Raw genomic sequence first — 22,690 nt, forward strand, 5'->3', positions numbered from 1 at the left:
ACTTCTGAGAGCTAAATATTATAAACCGTCTTCAGTGTTTATTTTCCTACAAAGAACAAAAAAAGACGAGCTAAAGGATAATCTGGCAGAAGGATTAATACTTACCATTATCAAAGTATCTGACAGTCGAGTTTCTTGACACACTAGGGTCAAAGTTGGCCATCAAAGGTGCGATGTATTGCGTAGCTGTTAGCATTCGATGCACAACTTCCCCTGTATATATAAAACCTATAATAAAGAAACAAAAGAGCAGAATCATGTCAGCCACAGCTGAAAAGTTAATACATGCCAGAGTTAATTAGGTGCTGCCAGAGCTTCAAAGAGTTACTGAAGGAAAATTAATCTCATCACCAGGTTTTAATAATGAATCAAAGAACGGCAAAAGAATACAGAAAAAAACACCATAAAGGCCAAGGGAAGAATAGATTCCCATGAGGAACAAAAGTCAGGGGCCATATTGATAGGGAAATAATTCAGGCCAGTGTTCATCAGCTGGGATCTTCAGGCCACTTTTGAGAGGTGGGGTGAACATAAAGCCTGTTGCTAACATTATATGGAAGACGAAGAGTCTTTCTGGTTTATAGTTCTGTCACTTACACTGTAATTCCATGCATGCTTGCTCACTCTGTTCCATAGGGCTACCTTAACTCTGTAAAGTGCACAGTATTTATTTGTGAGTGTGTTTGCTAATTATTCCATCATCAAGCTCATAAAGCATTTGCCCTCTTCTGCTTTAAATTCTAGCTCACAGTCATATCTTGAATTGTGCAGAGATACAGAATTTCTCTTAAGAGTTTTTGTGTACTTGGTATTGAGCAGTTCCTAAGCATCCAATAACCAGCTGGCTGAAATGCTGTGCAAGAGCTTTTCACAAGTGGGGTGGAACAACCCACCTATCAGCTGTTTGATATCATAATGATGTCACTCGATTGACAGGTGGCTTGTCCCATCCACCTGTCCAAGTTGGTGGGCACCAAGTATACATAGTGCAACCAACACCTGTTGTCAGATTGCATTCTCTGTTTCATTGAAAGCAGGGATGGGGAATGTGTAGCCCTCCCTCCCCAATGCTGTTGGACTACAGCTCCCATTGTCACTGACCACTGGCTAGGCTCGCTGGAAGTGATGAGAGTTGGAGCTCATCAACAACTAGGGAAGATCAGTCCCCCTGCCCCGGTCTAAAGCAGCACAGCCGCATCTGACCAATGCTGCAACTAGATTCACTAGGTAATACATTTTCTGCTCTCTCAGTAAATGTTGCACTGTGGATTGCTGCCACCCCTGCTCCAAAGTTACAGGAAGAAATAAAAAGAAAGGGAAAGTAACAAGATGGATAACTGCAAGCCAGGAAGCATTTCTGGGATCAAACGTCAACTCTAGTCATGCTTCAGTACAACTTGGAAAGAAACACAGGGTAAGTTCAAAGCATCCCACAGATTCAAAGCTTGAATGGTCTCCCGCTGAACAGGATATTTTATCATTTTCACTAATACCCTGAGTAAATCGCAAATGTAAACCAAGCATATTTTTGAATAGGCTTGCACAGACATTTGGCAAGAGCTGGCTTATACTGTCTATGACCCAGTTTTCTGATGGTTACATTTGCTCTCTGTTGATTCATTGTGGCCCAGCAAGAATGTTCCAAACCTACAGTTTCCTGAACTACTTAATCTTTCCTTTGTGGGAGGGGTTTGGCATTTCCGGAAAGACTCTACAGCTTGAAACATAAGACACTGTCTTCTCAACTGCCTGAGTAAATTAATCAAGTTACAGCATGGAAAGTTATTAAAGAGGGGATTTAAAATGGTATCGTATAGCTTTACAGAAAGCCTTTAGACCAGGAAAGAAAAAATTATGAAAAGCACGGACTGATTAGGGATGACTTGCTGATACAAGTGCATTTGTTTTTTTGGTGTGTTTTTTACTGTTTTATCATGTGTTTGCTGCCCTGGGGTCATTTGAGAGGAAGAGTAGGTTATAAATGTAATAAATTATATTCAATAAATAATAATGATGATGATTCTAACTAATAAATAACAACCACTACTACTGCTTTTATTTTTATTACGTAGCATGATATAAAGTACTGTCCCGCATTCTGCAACATAATAAAACCGAACAAAATGCATGCACCCAATGATACAGGATTCTATAGTAATTCTTACATTCGATGATTCGGATCCAAATAACACATGAGTTGTTCTGCTTGCCCAAGACAGATCCAAGTATCTCAGCAGCCCCTCACAATACATGTCAAATAAAACATGAAGTCATAGGGAAGGGCCATAGTTCAGTGGTAGAGTACATGCTTTGAATGTAAAAAAAATCCATCTCCAGTCAACCCAGAGAGTGCTGGTAAGGACTACTGGCTGCAACCCTGGAAAGCTGCTTCCAATCCATGTTGACAATACTGAGCCGGAGGGACCAATGGTGTAGCCTGGTGTAAGGCATCTTCTCATGGTCCTAACTTCTTTTGAAACTGAGGGGAGGCAGTTTGTGATAATGGCATGGAAGTCAATCATGGTGGTGGTGGTGGACATTTAGAAATCTTACTTGGTGTACCCAAGCTGCTCAGTGTACCTGGTCTCTGTATCCCAGCCAAATCATTAGTAACCTCAGCTCATTCCTTCACACACTTGTCCTCTCCCCACTTGCATGCATTTGATGAAGTGGACTCTAATCAATGAAAGCTTATGCTGTAAAAAAACCAAACTGTTACCCATCTCCCCAGATTCCCTGCATTGTTTTTATTTTGTCAGTTTCTGAAAAGCAACATCCTTGCACCTCTGGGCTAGTGTACTGAAGCATGAGTGCATTGCTTGAAGAACCTTCCTTCTCTCTTGTGAATCTGCCTGTCTAGTAATGTTGGTTGTTGCAGCCCTCTGTCATGTGCCATTGCCTTCTGAGGCAGAGTTGGTGGCTTTTCGTCTGGTGGCGCCTTGCCTTCCTGCTCTAGGAAATTTAAGTTCTCTTTCCCCTTTTACTTGTGTTCCAATGGCAACTCAAAAATTCCTTTTCTGAACAAGCGTTTGATGTACCAATTTCAAATGCTGCTCTTTGCTTTGCTGCTTAGTTTTGTTAATTTGTGTTTTAACAAATGGAATAATGCCATGTTTATATAGTTGCTTTCTTTTGAGTGAAGAGAAAAGCAGGGTGTTGTCACTTTTTTTTTTTTAAAAAAAAGAAGTAGTTGTGAGGTCTCCTTGTTCTGCTCAAAGTTGATTAGGTTGTCTAGGAATCTCTGGGTTGAAAAAATGACCTTATTTAAAATGTATAGGAGTTTTTGCATTGACTTAATACTGTGAAAGCCTAAGTTGGTAAGGCTCCACAGCCTCAGAGTCATATTTCAAGCCTACCTAGGGAAATCACCTGTTTGTCAAAAAAAAAAAAAAGACTAATTTACTTAATATAATTTAGATAGTGCTTGGTAGAACCATATGTTAAAAGCTCTGGCTAACACAAAGGTTGGTGCTTAATTAGCTGGAAAAGCAATTGTCTGTCAGTGATGACAGCACAATGAAAGGTTTTGTATGACAGAGTCTTCATCTGGGCAAAGCTTGCATGGCCCTTTGAGCATGGAAGCTGATTTGATGTTATTGGACAGGTTGCAGCAGCATATAGAGTAGGCCGATAAGTGCACAGAGTGCCTTTTAAGAGATTCGAGGTCACTTCCTCCTCTCGTCCTAGGGCATTTGGAGACAACAACAATATTGCTTAGAAAATCACTAAATCTTACAGCTTTCCTCTCAGCTTTCCTCTGAAAATGCATTAGTCAGCAAAAACAGGATATAAGAGATGCACTCAAACCTTCCAGTCTCTTCAAATTTTATAATCTTTCCAGTTATTACTTAAACCAAGAAAGTGTGAAGGCCCTTTGGGAGGAAAGGAGGGATATAAATTTTAACAAACAAACAAACAAATAAATAAATAAATAAATAAGCAAGCACATTTCTATCCAAAATTAATCGCACCAGGACACAAAGTGGCTGAAATATTCTGACCTGGCCTATTAATTAGATAATTCTAAATTACAGCCAATGGAATATCTTACTCATTTTATCAGATACCAGACCTACAACATCTCTGGAGCTGAGGTCCACAAGAACCTTCTCCTGCTTTCACAGGGGCTCAGCATAGCAAACTACCATCTCCTCCAACCGCTAACATGCTGAAGCTGAGCAAGCTGTTTGCTTGACTCAAGCTGTTTGCCAAAGACAGACCTCTACCATATTAGGAAGTGCATCAGAGGTCCTACTGCCCCTCATACCTCCACAGCTATTTGAGCACATACCGGTAACTCCAGTTCTCAAAAGTGTGCACTGCCTTGCACTCTATCAGGCCAGCCAGATTCAAGGTTCTTGTTCGATTTTTATAAGGCCATTAACAACTTGAGTCCAGAATACCTCAATCTAGGATTTGTCCTAGATCATGGTCTGTGAGGGCCAGCAGTCTGGAAATAAATAGATACCACTGATGCTGACATTTCTACTGTAAAGAACACAGATAGCCAAGCAAGGGAGCAGTCAAACCCATAAGCAGGTACAGGATAGCCTGAGACTACTGCAGTCTGAGATCAGCTCTGCCTGTACCTGATTGACAAACATCTCAGATTGAGGAGCCAAGCCAGAGATTTATAAAACCCTCACTCCCCCCACCCCCAATTCTTGCAAAACTGGCATTTCCACTACCACTTTCTGGCTAATACTTGTATAAGCATTAGGGATAAAAAGGGGGGAAAGTAAATTCAATGAAGTTTAAAAGTTGGTAAATATAACCCAACTTGTTACATTTAAGGCTTGACCTTTTTGGGGGAGAGGAAGGGGTAAATGGGGCCTACTAAAATGACAAGATTGCACACTTATGTTGCGGTACACAACCTATGTAATTTTGTTTTGGCTCCTCCATGATCAGATAACCAGCAGAATGTGTGTCACCACACAAAAGGGATGAGTTATAACAGAGGATGTTCTCTAAAGGACCAACACATAAATGGATTGAAAAGAAAGAAAAACGGGGGGAATTTTATGTAGGTGTTTCCTGCACTATTTTTCCATAATAGAGAGGAGCTGCCTTGAAAGCAGAGCAGTGGGGTGTAAATTTTAAAATCTTCCTCCTCTTTATTGGTGAAACTGCACATGAAGGGTATACTATTGCTATTGCCAGCATGCTGTTCTGCTGCACCAAAGGACAAATACACAGGAATCATAGAATAGTTAGAATCACGGAACTGTTGTCAGGGACTGGGCAGAGGAGAAATGGTGGAGACCGCCTCCCCAGCCTGACTCTTCCAGAGAAGAGGAAACAGTTCAGAATTACAACAGGGGTTTGAGGGAGGCCATAGCTCAGAGGAAGATGAGGGGGAAAGTTGGGAAATAATGGGAGAGGAGGAACAGACAGAGCAGGAGGAGCAGCTGGCTGACACGTTGTCACTAGAAAGCATTCCAGACCCACCATCTCCCAGAACCCGGCGAGCCTTAAAAGTAGGAGAGCAAAGAGCTCAAAGACAGAGGGCATTAAGTGGCACCCGTAGAGGAGGTGATGACGATGAAGACAAATGATGAAGTGGGAGAGAAGCAAGGTGGAGATTCACTCAGGACAACAGGATTATCCAAGAGGCTGTGTTCCAAAGCCTCTCTGTAAATATTGAATAAAAAACAGATGGTAAGAAACTTTTCCTTGTCTTTGTACGTTCCTGGGCAACTGGCTGTGGGAGTTGCTTGCAGCTGCCTGACAACTGTAGAGTTGGAAGGGACCACAACAGTTACCTAGTTAAGTGGTTTTCAACCAGTGTGCCATGGCACCCTGGGGTACCTTGAATGATGGTTAGGGCTAACACTGGCCTCTGTCCCTCTTTCCTTCCCTCCCTCCTCTGATGCCCTCTTGCATCTCTGCCTCCCAAAGGCTTGCACAGCTGTTTATTGCAGCAGCCCTAGCTATAAGCTCCACAGGCAAATGGTCCTTTGGGAGGCATCTCTCTTTGGGGTGGGGTGTGGGGCAGCTCAGAGAGCAGGGACGGCAGCAGCAGGACTCCCAAGGAGAGGGGAGGGCAGAGGAGGCTGAGGGAACACTCCACAAGGGGGAGTGTTCAAAAAAGAGCGAGAGGCTGCCAGCTCTGCAGGCAAGGGGTGCCGTAACTGGGCTCCTGAGCCCCACAGGGGTGCTGCATAAAGAATGTACCGTATTTTTCGCTCCATTAGATGCACTTTTTTCCTCCTAAAAAGTAAGGGGAAATGTGAGTGTGTCTTATGGAGCGAATGGCACTGAGCAGAGAGGTAGAGCTGCACAGAGCCCCCTCACCGACGCGGGAGGAGGAACAGAGCCCCTTCTGTTCCTCCTCCCACTTCGCTGAAGGGGCGCTGCGCAGCTCTCCCTCTCTGAGCAGCGCCTGTCCTGCGAAGCCAGAGGAGGAACAGAAGGGACTCCTTCTGTTCCTTCTCCAGCTTCGCTGAAGGGGCGCTGCGCCTTCTCCCTCTCTGCACAGCGCCTCTCCCGGGAAGGAGAGGTGCTGCGCAGAGAGAGAGAACTGCGCAGCGCCTCTTCAGCGGCACGCCTGTCCTAGAAGCTGGAGGAGGAACAGAAGCCAGAAGCCAGAACAGCCACACAGTATCCCAGAAGCCAGATCCCTCTTGCTGTTCTGGCTTCTGGGATTCAGAATAATTTTTTCTTGTTTTCCTCCTCCCAAAACTAGGTGCGCCTTATGGAGCGAAAAATACGGTAGTTGGTCAAGGGAGCTGTGGACTCAAAAAGGGTGAAAACCTCTGATCTAGTCCAAAATCCCTGCAATGCATGAATCCTTTGCCCAACGTGAGGCTCAAACCCATGACCCTGAGATTTAAGAGTCTCATGCTCTGCTGACTGAGAATCAAACTTATGAGGAAGGACCATAACTCAGTGCTAGAGTATCTGCTTTGCATGCAGAAGTTCACAGGTTGAGTCCTTGGCATCTCCAGGTGGGGCTGGGAATGTCACCCTGGACAGCTGCCGTCATTCAGTACAACTAATACTGAGCTCAACAGACCAATGGTCTGGCTACATACAAGGCAGCTTCCTGTTTCCTATAGTTGCTAGACTGCTTTCCAAGGATGGCTGCCCACCTACAGCAGCAGATGAAGGAACTGTTTAGTCTCAACAACTACTGTTAACATCGCAATTATATTATGTTGATCTTTTCTAATGGAATATACTGTTTTGCACTCAACCATTTCAAAGTGGTAAGAAGTGATGAACACCACCTTCTGGAATGCTTTGAATTGAAGCAGTTTTGAATATTTATTATGTCCTTCTGAGTTGTTTATTTACCAACCCTCAGATTTAGCAGGGATTTCGTGTGCAGCAGAAGCAAATACATAGGGCAGGTGGCACTCATCTTAAAGCAACATAAGTTTAGCTTAAACCAGCTCTCAGCACAGTAAACTGCATTTTGCTTTTTGCAAAGAATTACAGCCAGCCAGTTAAACCAGCTACTGATCCTGCTGATCCAGAACAAACTCACTGTTTGGTGGAAATCAACTGAAAAACTCTACCAGAAACCAAGGAACCAAGTTGTGCCCCAGGTGACTTGCTGCTGATTTCAGTGAACTTCTCATGTCACAAAACTGTGAAGATTACTTTCTATGCCATGTTTTTAAACCAAGTATATGATTACAGTTTTCCCTGATACCGAGAGGACGTTTTCTTGATGACTAATGGCATGAAATCAGCCACCTGTTCACTTCTGTAGGATTTATTTCTAAGGAGGTAGCTTAAAGCTGCCTTGTGATGTGTGAATAAGCACAAAACAAATTTGTATACAATTTCATTTTTTATCTTATCTGTTTTTTATACTTATCAGCCAAATTGGCTTAATACACTTCTCCTGGCATAAACCCACATTACTTCTTCATTCAAGTTATACAGCATCCTGATACAGTATTGAATCAACGGCATCATGCAATTCTTGTTGAAATGCTACACATTACGTACAATAATACTGTATTAATGTATAGCATGCAAATTATATGTTCAATAGTATTTTGAGCAATGCTGATAAAATTCCACAATTAGGGATACAGCCAAGTACAAAAATTGAAGCTGAAATGTCAAATGCGCACTTCATAACAAAATCAAAGCTTAAATACATAAACATTAGTAAGATGCATAGAATTCAAAATGGATTTTGAAAGGCTCATTGTAATGTTTTTAAAAGGAAGATGCAGATGAAATATATTTAAAATGGTATCATTAAAATTACAGTTCAGTAGACATTTATGACCAAATAATGGTACAGCTTGAATTTCAGCATGCTTATTTTATGTCTAAACCTGACTGGAATCCACACAGTGTAGCAAAGGAGGAGGGAATGCATACAAAGTCTGGGTATCGAGATAACATATATATTTGGTTTTAAACCACAATGCTCAATCTCCTGTGAAACTTCTGTGGTTAAGAGCAGACAGGCACAGTAACACAAGTTTAACTACTTAGATTAAACTTCCAGTCTAGAGATTTCAAGCTATAAAAAAAACCCACCACAAACTTTTTAATCTGAAAATTAACTACTATGTTGATAAATGGGAGCCTTAAAATAATCTGCAGCATCTATGTCACATTGCAAGACTGTAGTTTTCCCTGTTATATTCATTGTCAGACATTCACCCAGTCATTCTAGAGAACAATGGTGTTTTTGTGGACAGAACTCTCTTTAAAAGGTTAGAACTCAATAGCAGCCTTACTCATATGGGTGGTTTGCCAGCTTGAGCCTGCACTGATGAATTTGCTGCAAGTTCAGCGCAAGACCATGTTACATTAGTAGGGTGCCTCATTCGGCCTAATTCTTATTCTCTCTAAATCACATTGCCTTTCCCCTTCAATAATTCCTTCTCCATCCATCCAGTAGCACTAGACACAGTTAACCTGCTGAGAATGTGGCTTTTTTTTGTCCTGGAGCGGGGATCACAGAAGAACTCAGCCGAGACTTTTAAGCGTAATAGGGAAATGAGCAAAAGGGAGCACCAGGGGAATAACGTTCACTGGGAATCACACTGCACATATTCATTAAGCAAAGGCAAGAAACATTTTACCAGTGCTTAGTTTGAAGGATTCCCGATCAGAAAACAAGTATTTAGACAAAATATTATTCTCACATACTTTACTCTAGATGATCAAAATCAAGATTTTGTAATGCTAGAAGCAAACAATATAATTATTACTTTTATATAGTTGGTGTATTTATTATTTCATTGTTGCTTCAGTAAGGAATTTCGACTTCACTCCTACGACAATGTAGCCCTGGAGGAGTGCCATCGCCGTTATAATTACACTAAGATTAGTGAGTTGGGGAAACAAAAAGACAGAAATGATTCCACATCCCTAAGACAATATAAGAGTGTTTAAGTAAGAGAATAATGAGCTTGGGCCTCACACTCTAATAATGAGCTTGGGCCTCGCACTCAAGATCGGGGAAGGAGTGAAGCAAAGTCTCCCACGCTCTCTTATATTGCTTTATTTCTGGACAGGCTAGAGATTCCTTTTGCTTTCTTTCAGCTGACTAGCACTCCATTTATAAACCTTTGTGCCTGGCCAGCAATGCCCACAGAACATCCTTGCAACGCCAGCATACAGTCACCACTTGTGATGGAGCAACCCTTAAGCACTGAGTCTTTGCACTGCGCTATAATGCTGGAATCTATATTCATTTTCCCCCTCTTTTGAGAAGGATGCCTCTGAGGAAAAAGCACACACAGGCCACATAGATATAAAGGGTCAGTATGCCAGCCAGCCAACTACCAGCCTATTTGTTATTTATTTATTTGCACACTTTCATGGAACATATCAAGGTGCATTGCAGTCAGTGTAGATTTGATTTAAATCAAACCAAGTAAGACTTGATTTAAACCATTTTATTTTTTTACAGAAAGGCATTCTTGCTGGTATAATCTTAATATTTCCAACCAGATGAAGGTTTCATTTTTGGAATAATAAATTTTCAGAGTAGTTTTTATAGTTATATAAAAATTACTGATTTGGTTATACTATTAGAAATACATAGACAGATAATTATGAAATTATTGTGAGGTTTAATAAGTTAACTGTTTATATTTGGACACCTTTTCTGATGTACTTTATTGGAAGGAGAAAAATAACCATTTCCTTAATAACAATTTAAACTATTTATTTAACTAAAACAATAACATCATAGCAGATGTATCCATGTTTGTTAACTGATGTGGTTAAACATTTTTTTAAATAAAAAAAACTTAGACTGATTTTCAGCACACATGAAAAACTTAAAAATAAATCCTTATTTCCTGGTGGACTTTGGACTATAATGTAACTTAAACAGAAAACTATCTTTAGAAAGCATTTTCTCCAAAAGCATTTTATTTTAAAAATCCAATTTAAATCAGAAAAATCGATTTAAATAAAAAAAAAATCAAATTTAAATAAAAAAATCTGATCTAAATGGAAAAAACCTGATTTTTTAATTTTTTTTAAAAAAACACATTGATTTTTATCTACCCTGTTTGCAGTATATAACATACAATAAAATGGTCTATAAATATCTACAGAACATAATTAAGGACATTGATAAAATGTCAGTAAATACTGGTTGGCTCAAGGGGGGAGGGGAATCATACTGTGAAGGACTGTCTATATAGTGCAGTTCTCAGAAGATGTCTGAAAGAGGGCAGGAACAGCTCCTACCACACTAAACCAAACCAAACCAAACCAAACCAAACCAAACCAAACCAAACCAAACCAAACCACAGGAGGGTGGGGAACCACCAGAAGTGCCCCATCAGAGGATCTCAGTAACTGAGGTGGAGTATAAGGGATCAGATATCCCAGAAGGGCTTTGGGGCCCAACTTGCTTAGGGTTTGGTCATTAACCCAAGAACCCTGTACCTTGCTCAGTAGCAAATCAATCAACTGATCAATTGTCAACCTATTATTTGATTGTTGTCAAGTATCATCAGATATTCCAACGGTGCCACTGTGTAGGAGAACAGAACAGTTTGTGTTACATAGTCTGTCCTGCCCATTTAGTTCGTTTGTTGCTCTCAGGTACAGTGGAGGACGGTGTTCTTCTACCATTAGTGAAGTAAAATTAAAGTTTCAGGGTACATAATGAGGACAAGGCACTGTCCTCCCTTTGCCTCAGGCAGCTAAATGTCCACTTCTCGTCTATGCATCTTGTCTATGAAAGCAGATGCCACAATAAATGTGTTAGTCATTAAGATGCCACAAGATACTTTCTTGTTTTCTTCTTTAATGTAGAGCTAATTGAGCTCACTAGCTGTTTAAAACACTTAAAAAAGAAAGGGGAAACCCATTTATTCTTATTAAATAAAATGATAGGCAGAAAGTGCAATATGTAAAGTCATTTTCATCTCTCCATTATGGGAATAAATAAATCTTTTATTTTCTCCATATAGCAGCAAAGGCAGTAACGAGTGCCAAGGGTATGTGGTTAGCAATGACAAGTTGGCTTGTAAGTTAAATGTCAGGATTCAGTATTTGAACCAGTTGGTGTCTCAAATCCTTCACAGTTGTCACAAGGTCCCTGTGCTATTTGATAATTTAGGCAACCTTACATACAGCCTCCCTTTTCTGGCATTTATCTGACGGGGTCAGTTTGCAGTTTGTGAATCCCCTGACGCTTTTAACATTACTACTTGTTAGCCCTGCTAGACAGACAACTTGGTTGAATAAATATCAGTCAAATCCCCTGTGGGCTAAGAAGCAAGTAGGAAGACCGGATTTGTATGTCTACAACCCAGTATGGTAGGAGTGTATAGAAGAACAAATGGTTTAATAAGCATTGAAGACGTTTACCATGATGGTTTATCACATACATGTTCAGTGTACTGCTTTAAGCTACCTGAAGGCCATTTTGGGCAAACAGCAGGACAGATGGCAAACGGGTGTTAATCCATCTACAACCATGCTCAGAATGCAACTAAGAGCACACTTGTATACTGTCATCCATGCACTAACACTAACCCGGGAGCAAGCTCCATTGAGTAAGCATGCAGGATTTCACATGTACCGTATTTTTCACACCATAGGACGCACTTTTTCCCTCCTAAAAAGCAAGGGAAAATGTGTGTGCGTCCTATGGAGCGAATGCAGGGGGGAGGCAGGCGGGAAAAGCCCCCAAGAGCCGCACACAAGCTCCGTGCGCTCTTGCAGGCTTTTCCACAGGAGGGAGAAGGGACTGACTGGCCGCATCAGTCCCTTCTCCCACCTCCCAGAAAAGCCAGGAGAAGCCGTGATCTCTTTAAAGAGGTTGCGCGGCTTCTGCGGGCTTTTGCGAGAGGTGAGGGAATCCCCCCACCTCCCAGTAAAGCCAGGAAAGCCCTGCGCAGCGTCTCCCGGCAAGGAGAGGCTGCACGGGGCTAAAGGGGAAGCCAAAACAGCGAGCGGGATCCATCCCGCTCGCTGCCTTTGCTTCTTCCATAGCTGCGCGCAACCCCTCGGGCAGGGAGAGGTTGTGCGCAGCCTGTACGCTGCTCTTTGGGGCTGGGGGGGGGGTGAAAGATTTTTTTTCTTGATTTCCCCCCTTAAAAACTGGGTGCGCCCTATGGTCCAGTGCACCCTATGGTGCGAAAAATACGGCAATTGTGCAACAACCAGAAGGAACATTGGAAAGAGATTGCATTTAGTTCTACAGATGAAACTTCAATTAGTAGCAAAAGCAGAAATTGACTGGGGAAAGCCTTCCACGAGAGATAGAGGAACAAGTTCCAGCAATGCTTCATGGCCTTCAAGTACCACGTGACTCTCCTTATTCCCGTGCCAAATGTGGGCAGTGTAATCATATGGTAAGTTACAAGCAGTGGCAAAGCATCCGTGTTACCTTCCAAGGGAGCACTGTGAAATTAGAGGGTGCGTGCAGGGCTGTTTCCACTTCCCCAGTCAGAGTGCAGGTTACAATGTACTTATGGCTAGACTTAATACAGGGTAATTGTGGCATGTAGTTATGGCACATTTGCCGCAAAACCCCATTTGCTTTCCATGCAAAGAAAACATTTGTTTCGTGAAGAATCCGAGAGCCTTCTTAGGCTTGGGAACTCACATCGTGAGAGCTGATCAGTTAACCACAGTTAAAAGACAACAGCAGGCTAGGCAATCGTACACCCATTGATGGAGGACAAGGCCCGGAATGGTCATGATAGCTACAAATGAATTCAAGGATCAGAGAGTGTGTGCTCTTAATGTATTTCTGGGAAAGGCAAGTGGGAGAAGGCCATTGCACTCCTGTCCTGCTTGCTGGTTGACCATAGTAGGATTAAAATGCTGTACTAGACATTTCATATGATTCTGCAAAGCTCTTCTTTATATTCAGATGCAGAAATCCTTCCTTCCCAACCAGGATTTTTTCAACAGATTTTGGAGTTAACAATAATCTTGTGGAAAGTCTGGTTAAACCTAAACTTTGTAAAAGGAGCAGCAGAAGCAGAAGCATGAATTCACTATGGAAAGGGAATGTTTCATTCCATTGCTGCTTCCAGTAACTTAACCACAATTAAGAAACATGTGCACTGTTCCACCATAAGGCGTTCCGGATGCCATACCTTTGGCATGCCCATCCCTCCTCACTTGTTCCCCAGACTTCTATGACCTCATGGTGACTCAGCAACAGAGGAGCTCATTGCTTCAACACATAACAACCAACTCAAATTCATTGCCCTAATGAAGTTAAGTATACTGGCAGAGAAGTCTAAGCTGAGCTGGGAAGGGAAGGGAAGGGAAGCTGAGCATGGCTAAGGGCTGCACACGGACCAGCCTTCCCTCTTTTCACCTACTAAGCTTTTCATTTCAAATAAAGGCAGGAACAACTTTGCATTTATTCTGTTGCTATGACCATATATATTCCACACCTTATCAAAGCCTTATGGGTACATAGACTGGAAAATATTAGCTGTGGGTCTTGGAAGACCTGCTTTCTTGACTTCCAAGGCCATTTTTCACCTGGCCTAGGCATGCAGGGACCTGACTGCAAAAGCTGGGGGCTGAACAGACACTTGGGATGGGGTATTGTTTAGGGATTTTTTTTTGTTTTTGTTTTTTGCTGTTTTTAATATTATTATTTTTGCAAGTTTATTTTAGATCTTGTGGAAATGGCTCAGTTTGGTTGTGTAGTTTTGATGTTTTATTTATTGCTTAGGACTACTTTTGTTATGTGGTGGTGCAGCAATAAAACTGCTAGCACAGTTGCAAAGCTAAGCAGGGTCTGGTATGGATTCAATTTGGATGGGAGACGACATGCTGAGAGTCCTGCATTGCAGGGTGTTGGTCTAGATGACTCTCCAGATCCCTTCCAGCTCCATGATTCTATGTTGCAAGCCGCCTTGAGCATGTCTAACCATGGAAAAGCGGCATACAAATAAAATGATGGTATGATGGAAGGTATATTTTTTTTGAGGGTGATATTTATTGAACTTTGTTGCTATTTTTTAGCTATACAGTTTAACCCTCTCCAAAACTGTGCATTTTAAGTTTTGAAATAACACCTGCATGTGGACATTATATGGAGATCCAAGATATTGGGCATCAAATTCTAAGCTGGGACAACCATTAGGATTAACATCTAGCTACACTTGCCTAAAACACATTACATAAGTGTTTTTCACTGTGGAAATCTATTGTAGAAGTGTGAGGGGCGGGGATTCCTATTTTAAAGTGATCTGGAGGCAATTTATATCCTGGACCATAACTACATCAACTCTGCTTACATGGGTTACATGCCCAGTTGCCAGTGGCGTAGCGTGGGGGGTGCAGGGGGGGCCGGCCGCACCGGGCGCAACATCTGGGGGTTAGGGAAATCCACGGGTTAGGGGGCGCAAATCCACGGGTTAGGGGGCGCAAATTACTTGCCTTGCCCCGGGTGCTGATAACCCACGCTACGCCACTGCCAGTTGCAATCAATGGCAGTCAAAAATAAACAAGGCCTATGCAGCAAGGTGTCTTGTGGCACCTTAAAGACTAACACATTTATTAAGCCATAAGCTTTTATTGAGTAGAGTCCATCAGGTGCATGAAATGAAATATGTACTTGGGAGGTATATATACACATTGAGGGTGGGAGGAATTGTAGGGAGTAAGGTAATGTAAATGCAAACAATACAGACAGTGGCGATTCTATTCAAGTAAAAGAGTTTTCATTTTGCATACACTCTGTGTCCCTTGTGATGCTTTGAAACCAGAGACCCCAAAATGAAGAGGGTAGAGGGGGCTAAGATTGAAGCGAGGGGAGGGACTGACTTCCATTGGGATGATAATCAGACAAACTGACAGTGGAACAGTCTCCCTCGGAAGGTTCTAGACTCTCCTTCCTTGGAGGTTTTTAAGCTGAGGTTGGATAGCCACCTGTCAAGGATGCTTTAGCTGGGGTTCCTGCAATGCAGGGGGGGGTGGATTTGATGTCCTTTGGGGTCCCCTCCAACCCTATGATTCTAACCCATTTGCTGTTACAATTAAGGCTAATTGATAGAGGTGAGGGAGAGATGCAGCTGTGTGACGCAGCAACTGAATGCAGTTACTTGGCTTTGGAGCAGAGCTTAGCAGTGGAGGAAGGAGCCAAGCTGAGCTGAGAGCTAAGGAAAGAGGCGACAAAGTTGAGGTTGAGAGTGAAGAGGCTGAGCCCTCGACAGCGAGTTTCTAGTTCTTCTGCTGTTCTATGATACTCATGGATGGTGTCTTCAGTACAGCTGAGATCCTTTTTCAATTTAGTATTTAACATTGGACATTTATGAGCCCCATTCGCACCTTAAGACACTTCTGGAGTGCCTGTATGTAACATACCTGACAATGTCTCTTAGTAAAGGTAAAGGGACCCCTGACCGTTAAGTCCAGTTGCGGATGACTCTGGGGTTGCAGTGCTCATCTCGCTTTACTGGCCAAGGAAGCTGGCATACAGCTTCCGGGTCATGTGGCCAGCATGACTAAGCCACTTCTGGCGAACCAGAGCAGCGCACGGAAACGCAGTTTACCTTCCCGCCGGAGTGGTACCTATTTATCTACTTGTGCTTTGACGTGCTTTCCAACTGCTAGGTTGGCAGGAGCAGGGACCGAGCAACGGGAGCTCACCATGTCACGGGGATTTGAACCGCCGACCTTCTGATCAGCAGGTCCTAGGCTCTGTGGTTTAGACCACAGCACCACCCACGTCCCTGCATGCAACATACATGGCAATGTGTCTTAGAGGCATGCAAATCAGCATGTAGAAACAGCTGCCTTGCTATAAAAAGATTCTTTGGATTTAACTGGTCTATGAGAGGGAAAACTCTTCTGCCAGAAGATTAAAAAATGTCTCTGACACAGCTTTACCTGCAATTTTGTACAAACTGCACAGTAGTCAAGTTCTTTTTTTATGTGGCGCTCTTTCCCTTTCCAAAGCATTCCTAGAAAATTAAACTCATGAAGCATGCAAAACAGAGAGAGAGAGAGAGAGAGAGAGAGAGAGAGAGAGAGAGAATGTGCCATTTCAAGTACAGGAGCCCTCAGTATGAAAAGCTGCTACCTTAGAACTATTATGATACTGCTTCCCTCCCAGAAAGAAAAAAAAGCTACACACACCATGTTTTTCTATACCTCCGTTTACAGAAAATGTTATTCTGGTGGCTGCTGTTGTACAAGAGGCCTCCCAGCCATCACCCCCCTTATCTACAATTTTTGTGTCAGGAAATATAAATTGTCAGAGGCCCCTTATATTTTAAAATCACTTTCTCCTTTCCTATTGTATTCTCATTTCTCACTCTGGAGCCTGACCGTTCCATGTTGCTTTCTATCTTTGAAAATAATTCTATCAAAATTAGCAAATGGCCTACAAAACAAAATTACACAGTTGCCAATAGTGACAGACACTACAACTCATGCCGCCCCCTCCCCAAACTTTTCAGTGGCTTATTTTTCTCAAAGCAACGTAGCAGAGATGAAGCATTTCTGATGGCTTAAGATGCATCTTCCCTAGGTCTCCTCCTTATCTATTTTCACAGAGTGGAAAAGGAGGAGAAAAAAGCTTTCTTGCTTGGAATTACAGAGTCCATAACATAATCTTCTGTGCACTGTACTTAAATGAAAATCAATAAAAGTTCAGGCCATAACTCTCCATTCTCGTTTTGTAAAGTCAGCCACCAAAAGCCTTCAACATTTAGCCTGTTTGTCAGTGTGTGGCCGACCCACAGTGTGACTGACACTGGAAGTGTGTCTTTTTTAAAAACATGACGACACCTAGCTAAGTGAACAGAGAAAAAGACAGTGCAGGCTGGGAAATGAGAGAAGGGACACATGAAGGCATAAACAGAATGGTATCGTTCAGAAGATATGTGGTGTTTGCTCTTCCCTCACAAAACGATCAAGGAGAAAAATGTTTAGTCCATCACACTGCCTCTCTTTAATGCTCACTATTAGTGCTGAGAAACTGCTTACTGCTCACAGCACACCAGCAACAGATTTCTCTCAATAAGAGATTTTTCTTCTCTCTATTTATGTTTATTGCTCTTTCTTTAGTTGTTGCTTCTTGCCACTTCTTCCCCCGCCCCCCTTAAAGCCTGCTTCATTCAGCCTTTTGAAATTGGGATTGATCTGTGTATCAAAAGATTGCTCTATCAGGGCTGACATTTTGTAGCTCCTGAGGCAGAACAGCAAGTGGATCTCCTCTCGCCAACTTTGAAGGCACACACTACCCAAGACTCGCCAAGTTACTTGGGCACCTGAGGCAGAGAACCGCACAAGTGCCGCTTCCTTGGGAGTTAAAATGCATCGATATAAAAGAATATGCCTTTCGGTAGGGCTGGCTGTGCGCTTTATAAAAAAGGTAAAGGGACCCCTGACCATTAGGTCCAGTCGTGGCCGACTCTGGGGTTGCGGCGCTCACCTCGCTTTATTGGCTTTATTGGCCGAGGGAACCGGCGTACAGCTTCCGGGTCATATGGCCAGCATGACTAAGCCGCTTCTGGCGAACCAGAGCAGCGCATGGAAACGCTGTTTACCTTCCCACTGGAGCCTTCTGATCGGCAAGTCCTAGGCTCTGTGGTTTAACCCACAGCGCCACCCGCATCCCTTGCGTGCGCTTTATACACCAGCCCAAAACATTTGCACCATTACATATCTCAGTGCCACAGCTACTCGATGCACCCAGTTGGAAGTTCAAAGATTCATGCCCCCCCTTTTTTCAATGGGGAACACAAATCAATGTACACACTAAGATTGGCTTACTTTAATGAACACAGAAAGCTTTTCAGGAATGAGCGCCCACCTCAGAATCTATTCACTGATCTGCCACGGTGCAGCCTAACACTGCCATTATGTTATTTTGAAAATTTCTAAACTGAGACTTCATCCAAAGCATCAGTTCCGAGGTGGTGTGCATAAAAATCTAATATCAATACAATACCAAATAGCATTCTAAAATATAGACGCACTTTTACTCTCGCAAGACTGAATGTATTGCCCTCGGCTGTACTTGAGGGAGGATTCCAACAGATTCCACATGAAAAACGCTTATGTCCCTGTGGAGATGGCAGTCCCAAATCGGTGGCGCATGCCCTTTTGGCTTGTACTCTTTATAAAGACTTGAGGAATGAGATTATCACCCCTCTTTTATTGTCCATTCTGGGTCGCCCAACCACTGCCACAGTGTCCTTTCTCTTGGCAGATCAAGCAAGATGAGCAGGTGACAGCAAAGGTTGCAACGTTTTTAGCTGGGGCAATCAGAGGAAGATCCACCACTTGACTAATGATTCAAAACCCCAAAATGTATTTTATATAATTGACTTTTTATTTCTATTCTTTGTATATTGTATTGTTGTTTTATTGCTATGGCCGATGGCTGACGCAAGTAAAGATTCATTCAAATACAAAAAAACCACCCCTCAATGTATAATATAATAACAATATTGCAGAAATAATAAACCAAAACTATTCAATAAACTAAGACAGTTTAATAGTTTTTTTAAAAAAAAACATGGAAACATGAAAAAGAAACACTTTAACCTGGTACTGAAAATAATACAGCCTTACTTCCTTTGAGGGGCCGCGGGTGGCGCTGTGGGTTAAACCACAGAGCCTAGGACTTGCAGATCAGAAGGCCGGTGGTTCGAATCCCCGCAACGGGGTGAGCTCCCGTTGGTTGGTCCCTGCTCCTGCCAACTTAGCAGTTCGAAAGCACATCAAAGTGCAAGTAGATAAATAGGTACCGCTCTGGCGGGAAGGTAAACGGTGTTTCCGTGCGTTGCTTTGGTTCGCCGGAAGCGGCTTAGTCATGCTGGCCACACGACCTGGAAACTGTACGCTGGCTCCCTCGGCCAATAAAGCGAGATGAGCGCTGCAACCCCTAATGGTCAGGGGTCCCTTTACCTTTTGCTTCCTTTGAGAGGTTATTTCAAAGCTGTGGCACCACCACTAAAAAGGTCTTCTGCTTCGTGGATGCATAATGCTCCTCTCCTACAGAGAGAACTTGGAAAAAGGCCTCATCTGAAGACCTTCATGTATGGACAAGTTACTTTTTCTCTTTTAGTAAGTTAATGCATTTTTACACTACTCCTTATGCAGCAAAGTCCCCCGCAGGGCAGCTCACACAAGATTAATAAGAATAATAGCTTAGAAGAGAACGGTAGAAAGTGCATGCCATCTTGAAATGGCCTGTTTAATGGGGTAGTGATAATGACAGATTGCTTCACCTGTCTGCTTCTTCCTCTCCAGCTCACAAGGCAGTTCCTTCTAATGGCTTCAGGGAGGAGAGGAAAGGAGAGGCCCAGTCCAAGCTGAAGAACCAGCAACTGGCTGACATGGTGATGCTGTAAGCTGGGAATTGTGGCTTCTTCTCTCCTACTCTAATCCGTTAACTGATTCTAACCGAGGCTTCCTCAAACTCGACCCTCCAGATGTTTTGAGACTACAATTCCCATCATCCGTGACCACTGGGACCATGGGAGTTGTAGACCAAAAACATCTGGAGGGCCGAGGTTGAGGAAGCCTGTTCTATCCTGTCTCCCTTTCAACCCATTAAATCAATATTTGTCCTGGTTTAAAGGGTGGGTCATGATGACATTTACAGTCCTAAGCATCTATGGCAGGCATGGCCAAACTTGGCCCTCCAGCTGTTTTGGGACTACAACTCCCATCATCCCTAGCTAACAGGACCAGTGGTTAGGGATGATGGGAATTGTAGTCCCAAAACAGGAGGGCCAAGTTTGGCCATGCCTGATATGGGAGCATCTGCTCCCCTCTCTTTAACAACTGCCGTAAACCTGAAGGCCCTTGAATTAGGGTTGCTTGGTCCAAACGAATAAGGTATTTGACATCTGTTGAGAACCTGTTGCATTCTTGGAATTCAGAAGCAAATATTTAATCTCAACTATGTAGAAACCTACTGGGTTTATTTATTTATCAACAAGTTTGTTGATTTGAGGGAGGTGATAGATGAGCAGCAAAGCACATGATTTGTATGCAGAAGGTTTCAGGTTCATTCCTCAGCATCTCTACACAAAAAAGTTCAGGTGGCAGGTGATGGAAAAAACCTCTGCCTTAGACTTTGTTTATCAGAGTAGACAATACTTGGCCACTGTTTATCAGAGTAGACAATACTTGGTTAGATGGATAATTCTGCCTGGTATAAAGCTAAGGATAGCCCAAGTTACTTGACAGTATTGGGGGGCATATATGGTGGAAGTGAATGTTCATTTTGAAATCAAGCCTCTAGCTCTTTTGTCTGTGGAGATAGAAAGGAAAGTGTGTCGGGGTTATTGTAGTACCCAATTGCTCACTAGGAATGAAATGGCAAGCTACCTACATTTATATGCCCTGGCTGTTCTGCAATGATTTCCCAAACCCTTAAGTCCTCTCACACAACATTTCAGGCCACAGGTGAAAGCATTCTATTTTCTGTATGGAAAAATGTTTGGACATAAGAGACTTCACTTTTTTAGATGATAATGTTAAGGAGACAGTTTTCAAGGTTATTAGGGCTCAACTAGACGTGACAAGGAAGGGGGAGTCTATGTGGGTTTATATTTTTATTTCAAAGCAGCTGCGTGGGTTGCTAATTTTATGGAGGAAGCCGCTCTGGGAAGTGGTGAAGGAATGGTTTAGCCCTCTTGTGCCTTGTCTCCAATTTAAATTACTTTACTAAAGCTTCAATTAAGTCTACAAGGGGCAAAACTTACAGATGCTGTACCTGTCCTTAGTGGACAGTACTTAAACCCAGGAAAAAAAATTAATAAGCAGGGATGGAAGGGAATTTTGTTCAGACTGCATTTTTAAGGGAAATGATCTAATTTGCATTTTATAAATGAATACATGGATTGGAACATAATTATCCTTTGAATTTCACACACTCTGAATATTGAGATATGGCTGGGGAGGAAAGTACTGTAATAAATCACAAAATTATAGGATAAAATACATTTAGAAATGTGTACATTGAGTTAAAATATGTTATTTAATTACATGTTTTGTGATAAACTACACATTTAATTATGAATTTTGGTACAAATTCAGCTCACTCATTGATATAAAAAAGGATGGGTTTTTATGAATGGACGCATGCAGAACTGACACACAGACAATAAATAGATTGATTCATCGATCACATTCATAAATCAGAAGATACTCTGAGCAGGGAAGCCAGTGGTAAGATGAGTACTTTTCACATATCTGCTGGAAATGATCAATGAATTCAAAAGCCTTAATTCAAAACAAGTATATGAAAACTAAAGCGAAAAACAAAACTAGATGTCAGATTGGAAAATCTTTTTTTAAAACCTGCACATACATACATACATACATACATACGTGTGTGCATCTATATTCTTTCAGTGAATCAATGGTTATGAGCATCAGCTCCACAATATGAGCATGCACTCACAAGAAATCAATCAATAATGAGCCAATGCTAATCCTGAAGATTTCCTACTAATATGGAAGCCTTTTCTAGTTTACCCAGAAGTGAATAAGATCTTAAACCTCAGGTGTCTGTATTTACTTTTAAATAATAATAATAATAATAATTTATTATTTGTACCCCGTCCATCTGGCTGGGTTTCCCCAGCCACTCTGGGCGGCTTCCAACAAAGATGAAAAATACACTAAAATGCCACATATTAAAAACTTCCCTGAACAGGGCTGCCTTCAGATGTCTTCTGAATGTCAGGTAGTTGTTTATCGCTTTGACATCTGATGGGAGGGCATTCCACAGGGTGGGCGCCACTACCGAGAAGGCCCTCTGCCTGGTTCCCTGTAACTTGGCCTCTCGCAGTGAGGGAACCGCCAGAAGGCCCTCGGAGCTGGACCTCAGTGTCCGGGCAGAACGATGGGGGAGGAGACGCTCCTTCAGATATACTGGACCAAGGCCATTTAGGGCTTTAAAGGTCAGCACCAACACTTTGAATTGTGCTCGGAAACGTACTGGGAGCCAATGTAGGTCTTTCAAGACCGGTGTTATATGGTCTCGGCGGCCGCTCCCAGTCACCAGTCTAGCTGCCGCATTCTGGATTAGTTGTAGTTTCCGAGTCACCTTCAAAGGTAGCCCCACGTAGAGCGCATTGCAGTAGTCCAAGCGGGAGATAACAAGAGCATGTACCACTCTGGCGAGACAGTCTGCAGGCAGATAGGGTCTCAGCCTACGTACCAGATGGAGCTGGTAAACAGCTGCCCTGGATAGATTTGACCTGTGCCTCCATGGACAGTTGTGAGTCCAAAATGACTC

The 22,690-nt window shown here is 42.6% G+C and overlaps 1 protein-coding gene across 1 annotated transcript in view; it reads right to left on the reverse strand.

Moving 5' to 3' along the window:
- Positions 1 to 22,690, reverse strand: part of PLXDC2 (plexin domain containing 2) — a 250,187-nt gene that overhangs the window by 56,816 nt on the left and 170,681 nt on the right. Inside the window, exon 5 of the mRNA XM_079948329.1 lies at positions 106 to 228. Coding sequence (XP_079804455.1) covers positions 106 to 228 — 123 coding nt within the window. The remainder of the gene's footprint in view (positions 1 to 105; positions 229 to 22,690) is intronic.

This window comes from Podarcis cretensis, assembly GCF_951804945.1.
Source record: "Podarcis cretensis genome assembly, chromosome: 12".
Lineage (NCBI taxonomy): Eukaryota > Metazoa > Chordata > Lepidosauria > Squamata > Lacertidae > Podarcis > Podarcis cretensis.